Source organism: Chiloscyllium plagiosum, unplaced genomic scaffold (assembly GCF_037043375.1).
Source record: "Chiloscyllium plagiosum isolate Xiang-an unplaced genomic scaffold, Cpla_swu_hap1 HiC_scaffold_5, whole genome shotgun sequence".
NCBI classification, from domain to species: Eukaryota; Metazoa; Chordata; class Chondrichthyes; order Orectolobiformes; family Hemiscylliidae; genus Chiloscyllium; species Chiloscyllium plagiosum.
In genome coordinates, this window is record NW_028270143.1 from 88,992,347 (window position 1) to 89,012,053 (window position 19,707).

At 40.3% G+C, this 19,707-nt stretch overlaps 1 protein-coding gene across 1 annotated transcript in view; it reads left to right on the forward strand.

The window, feature by feature from the left end:
- Window positions 1-19,707, forward strand: part of gpr158a (G protein-coupled receptor 158a) — a 765,069-nt gene that overhangs the window by 685,711 nt on the left and 59,651 nt on the right. Inside the window, exon 8 of the mRNA XM_043690479.2 lies at window positions 8,880-9,018. Coding sequence (XP_043546414.2) covers window positions 8,880-9,018 — 139 coding nt within the window. The remainder of the gene's footprint in view (window positions 1-8,879; window positions 9,019-19,707) is intronic.

The following is a 19,707-nucleotide window of genomic DNA, read 5'->3' on the forward strand; positions in this document are numbered from 1 at the left end:
ATTCAAATACACCACATCCATTTGTTCTCCCTTATCTATTCTACTAGTTACATCCTCAACAAACTCCAATACATTTGTTAAGTATGTCTTTCATAAACCCATGCTAGCTCTGTCCAATCCCACTAATGCTTTCCAAATGTTCTGCTCCCGTGTCTTTAAGAACAGTCTCTGGCATTTTCCCCACTACTGATGTTAGGTTATCTAGCCTGTAAGTCTCTGTGTGTTTCTCTCCCTTTTTAACTAGTGGGATTACATTTGTCATCCTTCATTCTCTAGGAACTTCTCCAGAGTTAGAACAAAGAACATAGCACATTACAGCGCAGTACAGGCTCTTCGGCCCTCAATGTTGCGCCAACCTGCAGAACCGGTCTGAAGCCCATCTAATCTACACTATGCCATTCTCGTCCATATGCCTATCCAATGACCATTTAAATGCCCTTAAGCAAGTCTACTGCTGTTGCACCATTGAATTATATCATCGAATTTCTGAACCTTGATTTGTCTTAACCCACTGTCTCTCTTTAACTAGTTGAAAGTAACGTGCAAGCAGTCGGACTAATTCACTATCCTTCACTGGGCAGTAATCTCTCCCACAGACTCCCACACTCTGTGTACTCCAAACAGTGCTCCCTCACTTCATAGTTTTTTGACATATTATGCTATAATAACAAAATGTGATAAAAAGCTAAGTGTTTCACTGAACTAAACGTTAGACTGCTTTCCAGCAGCACAGCTCACTGCAGTGAATTGCCTAAAACCCATCAAAGTACTTGCTTAACTGTAATAACCTAAGACATACAGTCTCATTACCGTTAGGTTTGACTAAAGAACTATCATTCCTGATGCTGTGTCACAGGATAATAAAGTTCTTCTCAAATAAATACCAAATAAAATCTGAATTAAACACATCTGCATCTCAACCTAAACTGGACTATACATTAAAACCATTCAGCTCAAATTGTGAAGACCTTTATGCAAATTAGCAAATTTTCACCGCAATTTGCTGATTGTTCATTCTTTAAATATTGTTAGTGCAGTTGTAAATACAAAGCATGTTTTTGAAAAAGTAAATGTGCTCCTTAAATCTCCTCAGCAAAGCATTTTAGGTGACATTTATTTTAATCTATGGATGCTTTTCTCCACTTTAGTCAATCGAACTGAAACAATCAAATTTATACTGTCACGCTGTAATCTTGATTCAAGGAAAGGGTGATGCTTTAAAAAGGTAGTGCCTCCAGCTCCATGGATAATAACAGTATATAACCAATCAAGACTGAGCCTCAATTCATTTTGACAGGTATTGCTTGCTTTAGAAATGAACCAGCAAAGAGAATAAAAGAACAATTTTGTCAGATAAAGCTGCTATAGGTTATAATGTGAAGACAGGTATATGCAGAGAGAAATAAATTGCCTCACAAGCAATATTATTTCTCTTTACATTGTTAATGAGTTTCTGCACTTGGCATGCATGCCAATGGTCTGGAACACAGTGTTTGCTGGAAGACAAGGATTAGTTGGATGTTCAATGTTTTGTTTCTGTTTTCTGTTTCAAATTCTCAAAATACTAAGAATAGCTGCTAAGACTAGCCATCTTTTAAAATAACACAATTTCATTGTCAGTCTATTCACTAAAAGCAATACCCTGAAAATATAGAACTGGACAGCACAAAAGGAGGCCATTTAGCCCTTCAAAGCCACATAAACACATTTGAAGGTCATACACTTAGATTCATTGCCCTGCTCTATCCCCATTCTGGTGTCATTTGCCTCTTAAATTTTCAGAGTAATTTAATAGTCTTTGAGAATTTAGTTGGATTAATATTAACCCAGGGACAGAAATAAGGTCTGCAAGTTACAAAACTGCAGCAATGAGAATACACCATTAAAACTGGCCAACTAACAGTTGTTTAGATCAATCCTCTCTCTTCCTTGGTTGATGTTGCACTGCTGATATGACACTCATCCACACGATGGAACATTCCCCACTTGCCTGGATAAGTGCAGCTCCAAATATATCTAACAAGCTTGACAGCAGCCAGGACAAAGCAGGCTACTTGAGTGGCACCACATCCACGAGCATCCACCCCCTCCACCACTGATGCTCAGTAGCTGTAATGTGTGCTATCTGCAAGATGCACTGTAGAAATATGCCAAAAAATCCTTTAAGAGAACGTTCTAAGTCCACAACCACTTCCATTTCGAAGGACAAGAGAAGCAAATAGATAGGAACACCATGACCTGCAAGTTCCACTCAAAGCAACTCACATCCTGACTCGGAAATATACCACTGTTTCTTCAGTGTTGCTGGGGTCAAAATCCAGGAATTCCCTCCCTACGACATTGTGGGTCAACCTACAGCACATGGAATGCAGGAGTTCAAAAATGCAGCTCACAACCAGGGTGGCTCAGTGGTTAACACTGCTGCCTCACAGTGCCAGGGACCTGGGTTCGATTCCAGCCTCGGGCAACCGTCTGTGTGGAATTTGCACATTCGCCCTATGTCTGTGTGGGTTTCCTCCCAGAGTCCAAAGATGTTCAAGGTTAGGTGGATTGGCCAAGCAAAATTGCCCATAGTATTCAGGGATGTATAGGTTTGGTGTATTCGTCAGGGGTAAATGTAGAGTAATAGGGTAGGGAGTGGGTTACTCTTCGAAGGGTTGATGTGGACTTGTTGGCCTATTTCCACACTGTAGGAATTCTACAATATGATTTTCCTAAGGGTAACTAGGAATGGACAATAAATGTAGCCCCAGCCGGTGATGCCCACATCCCACAAGAGATGAAAAGAGTTTCATGTCCACTACTTAAAGTCTCAGCTAATGACTACAAGGGAGGCTGAGGACGGTATAGGTGATGAGAAATAGGGAGATACCTGACATATGAAAAATCTAAAATTTATTTCACGGACTTAAACTGCTGCTGGCCCCATGAGGCAAGTTTGAAAAAAAAAACCTAGAAAATACACCTCTATTGTGAGTCACAAGCCTCATCTGTTGGTAAAATTATAACTGCTGCCCCCCATTCCCCACCCAAGTCCGAACGTTAAAATCACAATAAAGACTCAATGACATAGTCATAGTTCATTCTTAACATTTCAAAGAACCCCACAACTTACATATGGGAATTTTTGTGCCTTCTCAGAAGTGTAGATTAAAATTACATATTGTCTGAAGGGAGCAGACATGAGGAGGTATTTTCCAGCCTATTTTAAAATAGCCTGCCAGCCAGCTTTCACCAGGTGGGCAGGACCAAAATTGCTTCATTTATCTTCTGAACAGGAATGGATCATTTTTTTCACATATCCCCCAGCAGTGCTATACAGCCAGGTGGCAAACTGTTTCAAAGTCCCATTCGCTTTCCTACTCAATGCTGTGGTAATGAAAAGTCTGCCTGGAGGCATAAACAGGAGAATTTAGCAAAACAGTCACAAACAGCAATCAGCCAATTGATTGCTGAAATTGAATATATCCTTGTGTTTTTTTCCAGCAGCTGACTGCCTCTTTACTGAGTCATAGAGTCATAGCGACATACAGCACGGAAACAGACCCTTCGGTCCATCCCGTCCACGCCGACCAGATATCCCAACCCAATCTAGTCCCACCTGCCAGCACCCAGCCCATATCCCTCCAAACCCTTCCTATTCATATACCCATCCAAATGCCTCTTAAATGTTGCAATTGTACTAGCCTCCACCACATCCTCTGGCAGCTCATTCCATACACGTACCACCCTCTGTGTGAAAAAGTTGCCCCTTAGGTCTCTTTTATATCTTTCCCCTCTCACCCTAAACCTATGCCCTCTAGTTCTGGACTCCCCGACCCCAAGGAAAAGACTTTGTCTATTTATCCTACCCATGCCCCTCATAAATTTGTAAACCTCCATCAGGTCACCCCTCAGCCTCTGACGCTTCAGGGAAAACAGCCCCAGCCTGTTCAGCCTCTCCCTGTAGCTCAGATCCTTCAACCCTGGCAATATCCTTGTAAATCTTTTCTGAACCCTTTCAAGTTTCACAACATCTTTCTGATAGGAAGGAGACCAGAATTGCATGCAATATTCTAACAGTTGCCTAACCAATGTCCTGTACAGCCGCAACATGACCTCCCAACTCCTGTACTCAATACTCTGACCAATAAAGGAAAGCATACCAAACACCTTCTTCACAATCCTATCTACCTGTGACTCCATGTTCAAGGAGCTATGAACCTGCACTCCAAGGTCTCTTTGTTCAGCAACACTCCCTATGACCTTACCATTAAGTGTATAAGTCATGCTAAGATTTGCTTTCCAAAAATGCAGCACCGCGCATTTATCTGAATTAAACTCCATCTCCACTTCTCAGCCCATTGGCCCACCTGGTCCAGATCCTGTTGTAATCTGAGGTAACCCTCTTCGCTGTCCACTGCACCTCCAATTTTGGTGTCATCTGCAAACTTACTAACTGTACCTCTTATGCTTGCATCATTTATGTAAATGACAAAAAGTAGAGGGCCCAGCACCGATCCTTGTGGCACTCCATTTGTCACAGGCTTCCAGTCTGAAAAACAACCCTCCACCACCACCCTCTGTCTTCTACCTTTGAGCCAGTTCTGTATCCACATGGCTAGTTCTCCCTGTATTCCATGAGATCTAACCTTGCTAATCAGTCTCCCATGGGTAACTTTGTTGAACACCTTACTGAAGTCCATATAGATCACATCTACTGCTCTGCCTTCATCAATCTTCTTTGTTACTTCTTCAAAAAACTCAATCACGTTTGTGAGACATGATTTCCCACGCACAAAGCCATGTTGACTATCCCGAATCACTCCTTGCCTTTCCAAATACATGTACATCCTTTTCCTCAGGATTCCCTCCAACAACTTGTCCACCACCGAGTTCAGGCTCACTGGTCTATAGTTCCCTGGCTTACCGCCCTTCTTAAACAGTGGCACCACGTTTCGGGCAAAAGCCGTTCATTAGCCCTTCCTGATGAAGGCCTTTGCCTGAAACATCGATTTTCCTGCTCCTCGGACACTGCCTGACCTGCTGTGCTTTTCCAGCACCACTCTAATCCTGATTCTAATCTCCAGCATCTGCAGTACCCACTTCCACCTTGCCTCTCTACTGAGCACACACTCACTAATTTATAAAAGTCAGATCCTTTTACTTATACTTTATTGAGTAGTTTGCATATTAAAGCTTCAAAATATAATTTTATGTTATTCATTCTGAGGTTTTGGGCATCGCTGACTCGGGGTCACTATTTAAGAATCAGGGCTCACTTATTTAAGACTGATGAGGAGAAAGTTGTTCTAAAACAAGGTCACAAGGCTTTGAAACTCTCTTCCAAAAATGTTGTGGAAACAGACTATGAATATTTTTAAGGCAGAAGTAGTTACATTCTTTAGTAAGTAAGAGAGTGAAGGGGATATGAGGAGTAATCAGATCGGCCACAAACTTACTGAATGGTGGAGCGGACTCAAAATGTTGATCACTTTACACTTGCTCAAAATATGTATGTTCATATACTGATCACATAACACTGAGGACAGATGTCAATTTGGCTCTATGTCAACAAATTTTCATTTGTCAAAGATCATAAGTCATAGGAGTAGAATTAGGCCAGTCATCCCAACGAGTCTGCTCCGCCAAACAATGAGATTGTGGCTGAACCGATAATCTGCCTTCCCACCTTTACTGTCACTAGGACAGAATCCTGGAATTCCCTCCCTAATGGCATTATGGGCCTACAACCAGCATGTAGACTGCCTTGGTTCAAGAAAGCAGCTCACCACCACCTTCTCAAGAGCAATAGGGATGGGCAATAATACTGGCCAAGCCAGCGACAAACAGATCCCACAAATGAAAGAAAAATACAAACTGTGTACTCAGGGACACACACCCAGCTCGTGGATTAGCCCGGTTGCTCTCACCGTACTCACTCCATCTGAACCTACCTGGATTGTCACAGCATCCCACCCCAGAGTTACAGAATCATACAACACGGAGACAGACCCTTCGGTCCAACTCATCCATGCCAATAGTGTTTCCCAAAGCAAAACTCATCCCATTTGCCTGTGTTTGGCCCATATCCCTCTAAATCTTCCTTATTTGTCTACCTGTCCAAATGTCTTTTAAATGTTGTTACTATACTTGCATTTGCTACTTCCATTGGCAGTTCATCCCACATACGAACCATCCCAGTGTGAAAACATTGCCCCTCATGTCCCTTTTAAATCTTTCTCCTCTGACCTTAAAGAAATGCTTCCTGGCTTTGAACTACCCTACCCTAGGGAGAAGACCTTTGTTATTCACTTTATCTATGCCCCTCATCATTTTATAAACTTCTGTAAGGTCATCCTTCAACTCCATCGCTCCAGTGAAAAAGGTTCCAGCCTTTCCAGCCTCTCCTTATAGTTCAAACCCTCCAGTACCAGCAACATCCTAATAAATCTTTTCTGAACCCTCTCCAATTTAATAATATCCTGTGGCCTGACAGTACTGCTATCTTGCCATGCCATTTAGTCTAGATACAAAGCCAGGAAGTTTCTCATGGTTGTTACGAGGCTTCTGTTAAAACAAAAAAAGCCTTTACAGAGAGGTTCCTGGTGCACTTAGTCAAAGATAGCCTCTGGTACCATCTGGGCCCTCCTAAAGGTAGTCAGAGTCAGGATGCTCTTTTTATAAGAGGTGAGGAGCCAAATGAGGAACACAACATCACCCGTCTAGACTTTTACTAACCTATGTGGCTGATTTTCCCCTGAAATGAGACTGAGATACATATTATGGGAAATGAAAGTGGCTCGGCTATTACTGTTGGTGCAAGTGTAGAAGTTTCCTAAATGAGTGAGTGGGCAGCACAGAGAGCAGGAAAATCATCGATTTGTCTGCTCCTCGGATGCTGCCTGACCTGCTGTGTTTTTCCAGCATCACACTTTTGACTCTAACCTCCAGCATCTGCAGTACTCACTTTTGTCTAGCACAGAGAACATATATGGTTAATAGTGTTGGGATTTGTGATGGGTGATACCACGTGAGGAATCTGTTGCAGGCAAAAGTTAATGTGGTAGACCATAAGCTTTGGTGGGAGGAGAGTAGAATAGCAGAATTTGAATGAGCATTTAGGTACCAGAGAGAAGATATTGGAAGTGACCCTGGTAGATTGGATAAGGATATTGGCCTGCTTCCTGTAGTGCTGGGCATTCATGCAGACAATTTGAAATTGCTTTAACCCAAGCCTCTGACCAGGCTGGCATTATTTGATGTTCTGGTGTCTCCACTGCTGGCCCAGTGGGAGGAGGAGGTTTTGCATCATCGCCATCCTCTACAGCTCGAGTCTCAGGAACATGAAGGCAGACTGGACCACTAATTTCCTTATGTCTGCCATGTCACAGGCAATTATCAGGATCTGTACAGGGCTGCTCTGCACTGACAGTGCTTGGCTGGTTGCACATTATATTTTTAAAGATGGTGCAAGTGCAACGGCTGTCAGTGAATTCTGCTGAATGGCAAGTTGTTACTGGAATGGCATGTGGTAAGGTAGGGCAGAAATCAGACTAGAGAGACAGCATGGGGCAGAGTATGTAGTTCATAAGGTAACTTTGGTAAAATACGGTATAGAACTCTTGCTCGGCCCAACAGCAAAAATCCCTCCGAGAAACTGGTGCACCTCAGCACTATGATTAAATGATCCCTCATGCAAGAAATTCAGATAAGCATGAGTTTAATTGGAGTACATGCTTTCCTAACTCTACGTACCAACAGAAAATTAATGTCCTGTATTGGAGATGAGCTTATTTCAAGTCCATGATTACTATCAGATGAAATAAAGGAACTGTGTAATTCCTGTCCTCCAAATGTCCTCTTTCTTCTTGCACTGAGACAGCTAACTCCACTTGCAGCTTGCCTGTGAATCTGAGAGCAGGAAATCACAGTACAGAAATCAAGGAAGTGAATTTGTCCTATTGCCCTCAAGCAATATGAATTGACGTTCCAACCACTGTGTCCTCGTTCATGAATGAATTGAATTAAAGAAAGATGTATTTATTGCCACTTGCGTTTTACATGATTAATACAGTTAAATACAGTGAAAAGCTTCAACAGTCGCCAAAATCTGGAGCTACTTTGAATAGTTTAAGAATAAAAAGAATACAAGATGTAACTGAAAGAGTGTCCTGAACTCTGAGCCAGCTCAGCATTAACACTTGCACTGACACCCTTTGATTATACCATTCTCAGAGATATACAATCATTTCACGTGTTGAAATTCAAATTTGTGATTATTTTCCCTTCAATTTTATTAAGCAGTTCTTTTCCAAGTGCCTATGCAAATTTAAACTTCATTAAAAATCATTACTTTGCTTCTTTTTGTAAACATGAAGGAGCATTAGCTTGCTTTTCATGTTGAAGGGTCAGGCTTTATTTGCAAAAGTAAAAAAATCCATAACTTAAAAATCATTAATTCCTGGTAGAAGTGTGATGTATTTTGTTTCCTGAAGAAAGGAGAAATTTTAGAACTGTTAGGAATTAGATGATCTCACTTTGAGGGTTTTAGTGTGAAATCTCAAGATCGGAAGTGTTTGGTTGGAACCCAAAAAGGATTATTTGGAGCTGAGAAAGTCTAAGCTTAGTTGTGTCACTAGTGAAGAAAGAGGCAATGAAACTTTCAAGATTGAGAGTTGAAAGAAACTCAATCCTATAGATTTGATACAGAAAGGAATTAATTCTTCCTGTTGTTTGAGGACTGTGATGCACTAGATAGATGGAATTATATTTTTACTGTGTTTTGAAATCTTTCATATTGAGTTATATGCAAAATAGCTTGGCTTATTCTACTTTATTTTCAGATTATGCCTGAAGTTCAAAGTCATTCCATTCCTTCTCTGCTTTTTCTTCTGCAGCTGAATTTCTGTTCCTCCTCTGGGGGGTATATCTCTGCTATGCAGTACGGACAGTCCCATCAGCATTTCATGAACCACGCTATATGGCTGTAGCTGTCCATAATGAACTCATTATATCTGCTGTATTCCATACCATCAGGTAAGAAGACTGCTAGCTCTTAAAGCTAATTTCTAAAAGCTACATGGAGAGTTGTGGGGGGAGAGATGTGGAGGTGAGGACCGGGGATGTACTTTTTAATTCCTTTTTTCAAAATGATTGGAGTGAGAGGAAAATTCTTGCAAAAGTGCTTCATATATTTACCCAATTCATGCCACACAAATGCTTTATCTGTAATGCCTTTTTCATTCTGGTTCCTTCTGTTTTTTTGACTAACCTTCCTTACACAAGGTAGCTTTGAGCTGTAGTGCAGTCAACTAATATACCAATGGTCTATTGATATTAGCAGTAACATATCTTGAGGACTGCCACTGAAGATCAGAAGTGTGAGACTTTACAGCACAGGCTGTGATGACCCTGATTTCATGCACTGGTCACAGCCAGAACTCCTCCTTGTGGCATGTGGCCTGGTTTTATGAAGATTCCCTGCACAAATATTACAAGCAACCATGTGCACACTCATCTCATTTCATTTTGAAATTTATCTGTGGGAAGTGGATGTTGCTAGTAAGGCCAAAATGGATTGCCTACTTGCCCAGAGGGCAGTAAAGATTCAAGATTGCTAAATCTTTAGATATTAAAGGCATCAGAGGGTCTAGGGAGATTGTAGGAATACAGCACTGAATTGTAGGATCAGCCATGATCATGTTGAATGGAAGAGAAGGCTCAAAATGCCAAATTGTCTATCCTAGATTCTATATTTTAACCATATTATGGGTCTGGAATGTAAACCAGACCTGCTAAGATTGATAGATTTCCTTCCCTAAAGTGTATTAGGGAACTAGTTGGGCTTTGTTTTAACAACAGAGGTTGCATGAAGATCATCAGGTTAGTTTTGTTTTTTTCAGACATTTTAAAATTCAAATTACATCATCATTTGAACCATATCCCCAGGTGTTAGACTCAGCTTCTGGATTACCTAGTGACATTATCACTAGGCCACCATGCCCCTGCTTGTAACTAATTAATTTTTAAAATTATAACTTATGATTAGTTGCTTTGGTGATAACAGTGGGGAATTCGTATTGCACTGGTAGCTATATAGAGCAACATCATGAAAAGGACTAAATAAATGTAGCCAGAACAATTCCTTTCTCACTGTTAGCTTTTTCCATGTTGATTGTCCACAGTAGTGTTATGAGACTAGTCATCAGTAAAGCTGTAATGTACACTGAATGCTATGGGGAGGAACACATATGCTTGAATGTAAGCTTCCTTTAATCCACTAATTTAATGAAGCTTTTAATGTGCTTACTTTCTTTGCTCTAAACATATTACCAAAGTCATCTACTGAAGAATTTCGTTCTGATGCCTTCATTATTAACACAGTGTGGTGTCACTTCAATCTCTGATGTTCTCCAGTTCTTTCTAAAGTGTCCAATCTAATTGAGAATTGTGCAAAAATAACAGCAGCACTAACCGCAAATTATAGAAGACCTGTTGTATCAAACCTCTGTTTGAAGCAGTGAAATAAATGCTTACCCAAAACATAAATTGCTGGAGAAACTCAGCATGTCTGGCAGCATCTGTGGAGAGAAAGCAGAGTTAACATTTTGAGTCACTGACCCTTCTTCGGAGATGATGGTAGCCAGGAAAAGATGGTATATAGCTGAAGAAGGGTGATGGGAAGAATGGAAAGGAATAAGCAGTTAGGCAGAGATGGAGTCCAGAATGGAGAACAACAGTTAGGCAAAGGGATAGATGATAGTATGCTGCTAAGAAAGAAAAGCTGATAATGGAGACCATAAATAGGCAAAAATGGAATGGCTACGCTGTAAGCAGCTTGTCATGACAAGTTATGGGGGTGGGTAAAGGACATAGAAGAAGGTGTTCAGATACTAAAATTATTGAACTCAGAATTGAGTCCTGAAGGCTTCAAGGTCTCAAACAGAAAATAAAACGCATATGCAGTTCTTTGTTTCATTATAGAAAATACAACTTTCGTTTCTGCAGGTTTTTCAGGAACACATTCAGAGGAGAAACAAAAAAAAATCACCTTTTATTTTGGCTTCAAACTGAATGACCCTGGAATTTTGTTAGGGATGAAATTATGAGTGATCACTTGGTCAAGCAGAATATTCTGTTCACTTCTTTGAACGATGATAGCACTATTTTAATCTTTGGTTTATTATAAAATTGTCTCCCTTAAATTTAACCCTGCATGGCACATCCTACTGCAGTGAAACACTATCATTTTTAAGGCGCAATTTCTTTGTGTTGTACACTGAAATGACAATAATAATTGGAATCCACCATGTGAACAAATATTTGTGTGACACTGAAATAACCACATACCTAAATGTAAACTGCTTAATCCCTGTTTCCACGTTTTCTAGTTCGATAATTACTATTACACGTTTGGGTAATCCAAGTCTAATCACCTGCTGCTATAATACAGTATGTGTTGCACCTTAGCACATGTACATTAGCTCCAATACCACTTTCCGTGCAAGCATGTGAGCTGTGTAATTCATGAATTTTGCACATGCTTCTTCAGTTCAACAAGCCCAGAGTTGCAAATATAAAGCTTTTAGCTCCTGACAGATTGCAGGATTAGAGCTGTTACAATATTGTAGGGAAAAAAAATATGCAGACATTGATTCTTTCCACTTTATTCAAATATAGTTAATCTGTTTTCACTGGCTGTTTAAATTTTCTGTTCAGGATTTTGTCAGTGCAATTTAATAGTTGAATAAAATAACATTGCCTCATCTGAATTGCAATTACTTTTACAGCTGACTATATATATAATGTCTAAAAAGGTTCTTCCCCCACAGAATTCTACCAGCGAGGAGCTGGTGCAAGAAATCTAATTTTACTCATCATTTTCCTTTGAATCTGGCACAGAAGCTTTTAGAAATGATTAAAGCTGAAACTAAATCTAAGGTTAAAATGACACATTGTGGAATGCAACTCAAGAATGGCAACCACAACTTGCAGTTATATTGCACATCTAATGTGAAAAGCATCCCAAGGTGCTTGTGGGAATGTAATCAGACAAAAATTGACACTGAAGCAAAGAAGGGGAGATTATGAAAAGTGACTAAAAGCTTAGTAAAAGATTTAGGTTTTGAGGAGGTTTTGAAGGAAGGAATGACAGACTGAAGGATGTTTATAGGGTCTGGCTGACAGTATCCCAGGTAATGGGAAAATTGGTATCATGGACCTGAACAGCTCCAATTTCTAAGGACATAAAATGTGCAATTAAAATGTTCTTTCCCTTCATTTTTGACAATGTAATTCCACTACTCCACCTACACCAACCCCACAGCCTTCCATTGTTTTTCATTCCACAATCCTGACTCTTTAAGAAGCTTTGTGTCACCTATATCACCATTTCCACACCTTCCTTACCTTTTTCATTCTTTTCAATGTTAGCAGTGTCCTCCTAGCAGGGATTCAGTATTCGGCCCCTCAGCTTGAGTTTTTGAATATAAATAACCCACACACTCTCATTGGCAGCAGGATTTAAGGGCACCATTATGGCACAGTGGTAGTGTCCCAATCCCTGGGCTGGGAAAGCCTGGGTTCAAGTCCCAAATACTCCAGAGATATATAATAACATCTCTCAACAGGTCAACCAGACAAAAAAATAGGTTGAACAGCAAATCATGGCATAAGTTAACAAAAGTTATATTTCCAATTGAAGCAAAATTGATAATATAATCAAGAAACATGGAATGACGTTTTACAGTCTAATTCTTGATTTCAATCATTTCATGTCTCCGATGTGGGGGAGAGAAGCCCTCCCCTTTAAGAAGGAACATTAGATTTCCTGTCCTGTTCCTGATCAGTGAACTCATATAATATTCATATCACATGTAACTAGTCAATCCCAACTTATTTCTCCCCCTCCAATACAGCATCGCAGAAATTAACGCAAGTGGCTTGTCATGTTTCATGAATGGGCAAAGGACTTGATTTATACACAGCTGACTCAAAGGATAAGGCCGAGTGAAAGTTATCCCTATTTGCTTTCCAAATTCCAATTATTTAACTGTACAAGGAAAACATGTTCTCTACGTGCGGTGCACAATAAAATTAAAAGTCTGTTAATAAAGAAAGTGCAATGGTTTTGCTACACAAAAACTTATGACTCGTTCTCATAACTGCCAACCACCTCACCAGAAACAGAAGAAGAAAATGATAATGAGGTCCTATTGTTAAATTAGTCTGGACATTCGCATCCTTGGAATATCTGGGGTTCCCATTCCTACTATTGTGCTTCTCTCACTCTCTCCCTGGGGGTTTTCAGGGCTAGTGTCCCTAATTCTCATTAAGGTATATGCAAAATCCATCATTCTAAATGAAGCTGTGAATAAAAATTACATAAATTAGATATGTTTGCTTGTATCTGATGATGCTGCTAGATATTTCTGTGAAAACCTCCCAGTTATAATATGACACCGTCAGTGTGAAACTTCAAAACAGAGTGATTAGGAGTATGCAGAGTGAGATGGCTGCAAACATATTAGTAAGCCAAGCACTTGTAATTCTACCTGCATTGCAATTTTTTACATCCAACATTAGAGTTGTCCCAGCACATCTCTAAGTCTTTAGCTGGAGCTATACAATATTATGATAATGTGTTGACACTCAAGTGTTGCATGTAATTCACCCACTTCAACCACTTGAACATAAGAACATAAGAACTAACAACAAGAGTAGGCCATCTGGCCCTTCGGCCTTGCTCCGCCATTCAATTAGATCATGGCTGATCTTTTTATGGACTCAGCTCCACTTACCCGCCCTCTCACCATAACCCTTAATTCCTTTATTGTTCAAAAAAATCTACTTTAGCTTTAAAAATGCTTACGGAAATAGTGTCAACTACTTTGCTGGGCAGGGACTTCCATAGATTCACAACCCTCTGGGTAAAGAAGTTCCTTCTCAATTCAGTCCTAAACCTACTCCCTCTAATCTTGATGCTACACCATCTTGTCCAGGCTTCGCCTGCTAATGGAAACATCATCTCCAATTCTATCTTATCTATTCCCTTCAAAATGTTATATGTTTCTATAAGATCCCCCCTCATTTTTCTGAATTCCAATGAATATAATCCTAGTCTACACAGCCTCTCCTCGTAAGCCAACCCCCTCAACTCCTGAATCAGCCTAGGGAACCTCCTTTGCACTCTTTCTAGTGCCAGTGCATTCTTTCTTAAGTAGGGAGACCAAAACTGCACACAGTACTCCATGTGTGGCCTCACCAGCACCCTGTACAGCTGCAACATCATCTCTCTGCTTTTAAACTCAATCCCTTTAGCAATAAAGGACAAAATTCTATTTGACTTCCTAATTATATATTATACGTACAGACCAACCCTCTGCGATTCATGCACAAGAACACCCAGGTCTCTCTGCATAGCAGCATTTTGCAACTTTTTACCATTCAAACAATAGTCCTTTTTACTGTTACTCCTACCAAAATGTACGACTTCACATTTATTAACATTGTATTCCATCTGCCAGACCTTTGTCTACTTACTCAATGTATCCTCTGCAAGGTTTCACAGTCCTCTGCACACTTTGCTCTGCCACTCATCTTAGTGTCATCTGCAAACTGACACTCTACACATGGTCCCCAACTCCAAATCATCTATATAAATTGTAAATAATTGCAGTCCCAACTGCAATCCCTGAGGTACATCACTAATTATTGATTACCACCCAGAATAGCACTTACTTATCCCCACATTTTGTTTCCTGTTAGTCAGCCAATCCTCTAATACTTTACCTATAGCACCATGCATCTTTATCTTATGCAGCAGCCTCTTATGCAGCACCTTGTTGAAGGCCTTTTGGAAATCTAGGTACACTACATCCACTGGGTCCCCATTGTCCACTTTGCTTGTAATGTCTTCATAGAATTCGAAAAGATTTGTCAAGCATGACCTGTCCTTAATGAACCCATGCTGCATCTGCCCAATGGGACAATTTCTATTGTGATATCTTGCCAGATCTCCCTTGATAATACATTCAAGCATCTTCCCCATTACAGAGGTTAAACATACCGATCCATAAATCCCCATCTTTTGTCTACCTCCCTTTTCAAACAGTGGTGTCACATTTGCTGTTTTCCAATCTGCTGGAACTATCCCAGAGTCCAGCAAAGTTTGGAAAACCACCGCCAGTGTACCTGCTATTTCTCCCACCATCTCTTTTACCACCCTGGGATGCATCAGGGCCAGGAGACTTGTCTATCCTTAGCTCCATTAGCTTGCCCAACACTACCTCTTCCATAATAATGATTGTTTCCAGGTCCTCACCTCCCTTTGTCTGTTTATCAATTACTGGCATGTTATTAGCATCCTCCACTGTGAAGACTGATACAAAATACCTGTTCAAATTCTTGGCCATTTCATCATATCCCATAACTAAATTCCACTTCTCAACATTTACTTTAGCCACTGTTTTTCATTTATTTATTTATTTATGGAAACGTTTGCTATCTGTCTTTATATTCTGTGCAAGTTTTTTCTCATGTTCTACCTTACTTTTTTTTATAGCTCTTTTTGTGGCTTTCTGTTGACCTTTAGAGCTTTCCCAATCTTCTAGTTTCATGCTGTTCTTGGCACTTTGTATGCCTTCTCTTTCAATTTGATAGCCTCCCTTATTTCCTTAGACACCCAAATCCTTCCTTTTCATTGGAATATATTTTTGCTGAGCACTTTGAAAAATTGCTTTGAAAGTCCTCCACTGCTTGTCAACTGTCCCACCATAAAACCTTTGTTCTCCATCTACTTTAGCCAGGTCCTCCCTCATTCCATTGTAGATCCCTTGTTCAAGCACATGACCCTGCTATTGGATTTTATCTTCACATTCTCCATCTATACTCTAAATTCAACCATACTGTGATCACACTTTCCAAGAGGATCCCTAACTATGAGGTTATTAATTATTCCTGTCTCATTAAACAGAGCCAGATCTAGGATAGCTTGCTCTCTCGTCACTTCCATTATATACTGTTCAAGAAAACTACCACAGATACACTCAATATACTCCTCCTCAAGGCTATCCTGACAGAGCTGGTTCGACCAATCTACATGTAGATTAAAATCCTCCATGATAATTATGACACCATTTTTACAGCCATTAGTTATTTCATTGTTTAATCCCCACCCCAGTGTGATGTCATTATTTAGTGACCTACAGTCTATGCCTATCAATGACTTTTTCCTCTTAGAATTTCTAATTTCCACCCAAATGGATTCAATCTCATTCTCCAGAGAACCTATATCATCTCTTAGCACCGCCCTGATGTTGTACTTGAATATCAGAGCTGCACCACTTCCCTTACCTTCCTATCTGTCCTTCCAAATAGTCTGATACACTGGATATTTAACTCCCAGTCATGACCATCCTGTAACCATGTCTCTGTAATGGCTACCAAATCATATTCATTCATAATGATTTGTGTCGTTAACTCATCGTTGTTATGAATGCTACGAGCATTCAAGTGCCTTTACACTAGCTTTCTTACCCTCTTGATGTCCAACATCTCTAATAATATCTCCTGAGTTATCCTTCGTTTTTTGCTTCTTTCATAGTCTGCCTTGAAATTAAACCCTTCTGCACACCTGCTAACCTGCTGCATACTTTTTTATTTACCATCATACTCCCTGTCATTTTCCCTTTTTCTCTCACTTGGGAATGAATAACAGCCACATTGAAAAATGCAGCTTGAAGTGTTACATCCATAATCTACCATTAATGGTCAACTGAATCAAATTTTGCATATTTGTAATGCAGAGAAGCACTTCAAGTATTCTGCCAAGGACAGCTCTTCAAATGTGTGCAGTTAATTAGCAGTCAGTACAGTTCAATCTAAACATGGGGTGTGCTGATTTTATTAAACTTATCATTGTCACATTAATAGCTGCCAATTAACCTTGCTGGCAGGGAAAAGAAAATATTTGTGACCACAGGCTTCTTCAGTAAGCTTTGCCCATAAAACAGAGTGAATCTGAATGGAAACTGCTTACAGTACAGTACTGCAATGGGCAACTGTCACAATAGATACAATGTTATGTAAATCTACATGTTGAAGTCGCTCTGTTCAAGCAGATTGAGTAAATATTAGATTTGGCCCATTCACTTGTCTCTTCTAGACCTTTGTGAATAGCACAAAATGTTGCTTTCCATCATGTAAGACAACTTGCCATTGTATTTATTTTGGATTCTGATTCACTTATGTGCCTGCATCTTTCAGTATAATTGGATATAATGTTATCACAATTGGAATTCAAAATCTCAAATGTTTAACCACTGATGTAGAACCATACAGGTTTACAGGGCAGATGGAAGTAATCAGTCTTGTTGGGTCTGTGCTGATTCTAAGGTTGTAATTCTCTTTCCTGGGCCAAGTGCACAGAATAGGGAGAAAATCCAGCTTCACCGACCTGACCTTTTAAAATGTCTGCCCATACTTCCCATTGTTGGTTCAGGAGAGCAGGGTAGATTGGGAGTTGGCCTGGACAACACAAAAAGAGCCTAAGAGAGTGACAGGCTGAGATGGACTGGACATAAAGTGTGTCATGGAATCTGGTAGTGACTTTATAAAACATTCCTCCTGCTCTCACCACTATTTAAACAGACAGTCTTTTATAAAACCACGCTGGCGCTTTCCAATTACCTTGAGATTTTCCATGTGACCTGTTGTAACCTCCTTCACGACCAATTCTAAGATCTTCCCCGTGACGTCAATCAAGCTAACTCACCTATAGTTTACTGTTTTCAGCCTCCCACTCTTCTTGAATAGTGAAGTTATGTTTGCTACTTCCCAGTCTCATGGAACCTTTTCAGAATCAAACTAATGTTGGAAACTTAAAAAACAAATGGTGCATGGGTGAGGATCTAGCTCTAAATGCTGCTCCTTTTCTTAAGTTTTTTTTCAGTGCTGGAGGTGATTTGCTCAACTCTTTTGCACAGTAGTTACTGTTTTTGTAAGTTTTGCATTGTTTTTTGGAACTTAAAAAGAAAATCAAAAACAATGATACTTGAAACAAGAGGAACGAGAGAGAGAACAGGAGGTGAAGTTCCAGCAGAGTGACCATGTGTAGAGGTCAGAGAATGGCTATAGAGAATCAACAAGAATACATCAAAAAAACCAAGCACTGGACTTTCACAGCTGACTGCGAAATAACAAATGTCTCTAGAGATTAATCAAAGAAAAACAGTGAAGTGCAGTTTCACAACTGACCTCAGGAGACCTCATTATCCGAACTACACACAGCAAGTGGGAGTGATCAGTGATTTCAGATCCTCATCAGCGAAGTGTTTGATTTTAAAACTTATAAATCTTAATTTTTTTGTTGTAAATCTATGATAGGATGTAGGGTGATGGTTTATTTTATGTTTTACTGAGATCTGTCTCTTGATTAAATTTTTAATATAAAAGACAGATATTAAGTTATTCTAGAGCAATGTTTTTGAGCAGTAGAACTGTCCTAATGCTGAGATTTTGAGAAAGTGTATTGTGTTTTGTTGGGTATATTCTGGGTCTGTAGATTGTTTAAGGTGCAGAGCTGGCCTTTAGTTGAGTGGTATGCTCTTTCTGTCAGATGTGGGAGTTTCAATGTTCCTGGAGATTATGCCTGTGGCAAGTGTGTTTGGATGCTAATCCTATTGGATCAGGTGGATTGGTTGGAGCAGCACTTAGAGGCCATGAGGATTTTACCGGAGCCAGGGTTGTGATGGATGGCAGTTTCAGGAAGGTAAAATAAATGTAGATACAGTCAGGTAGATGGGTTACTGCTAGGAAAGGTGGGAGGCGTAGGCAGCTGGTGCAGGAGTCTCCTGTAGGTATCCCCAGCTCAAACAAGTATGTTGTTTTAGATAATGTCAGGCATGATGGCCTCTCAGGGGAATATAGCACTGATAGCCAGGTTTCTGGTACTGAGACTGGCTGTTCTGTAGTGAGGAGTATATCAGGTTCCACATGGCCAATTGTGATAGGGGACTCTCTCGTCAGGGACACAGGCAGGAATTTCTGCGGTGACAGTGAAACATCAGAATGGGGTATTGCCTCCCTGATGCCAGGATCAAGGAATTCTTGGAGAGTGTGCAGAATATTCTCAAAGGAGAGAGGGACCAGCAAAAGATTGTTGTGCACAAAGATACCAATGACATAGGAAGAGAAAGGGATGAGGTTCTGTAGAAAGAATATAGGAAGTTAGACAGGAGATTAAAATGTAAATCATCGAGGGTAGTAAAATCAGGATTATTCTTGGTGCCCTGTGCTAGTGAGAGTGGCTGAGGAGCTGGGGCATGGGCTTCATGTTTTTGGATCATTGGAATCTCTTCTGGGGTAGAAGTGACCTGTATAAACATGGATTGCATGTGAATTGGAAGGGTACCAACATCCTGGCATGAAGGTTTGCTAGAGCAATGCAGGAGGGTTTAAACTAGTAAGGAGGTGGGGAATATCCAAAGTGATAGTCAGAAAAGAGATAAGTCTGAGGCAAGTACAGAAGAGGATCAAATCAAATAATCAATGCAGGCAAGAGCAAGGCAGAGAACGAGGTAAGGCAGTTATTTCAATGTGAGAGGCCTGACAGGTAAGGCAGATAAAGTAAGAGCCTGGTTGGGAACATGAGACTGGGATATCACAATTAATGTGGCCCAGCAAAAGGCAGGACTGGCAGCTTAACGTTTGAGGGTAGTAAATTCT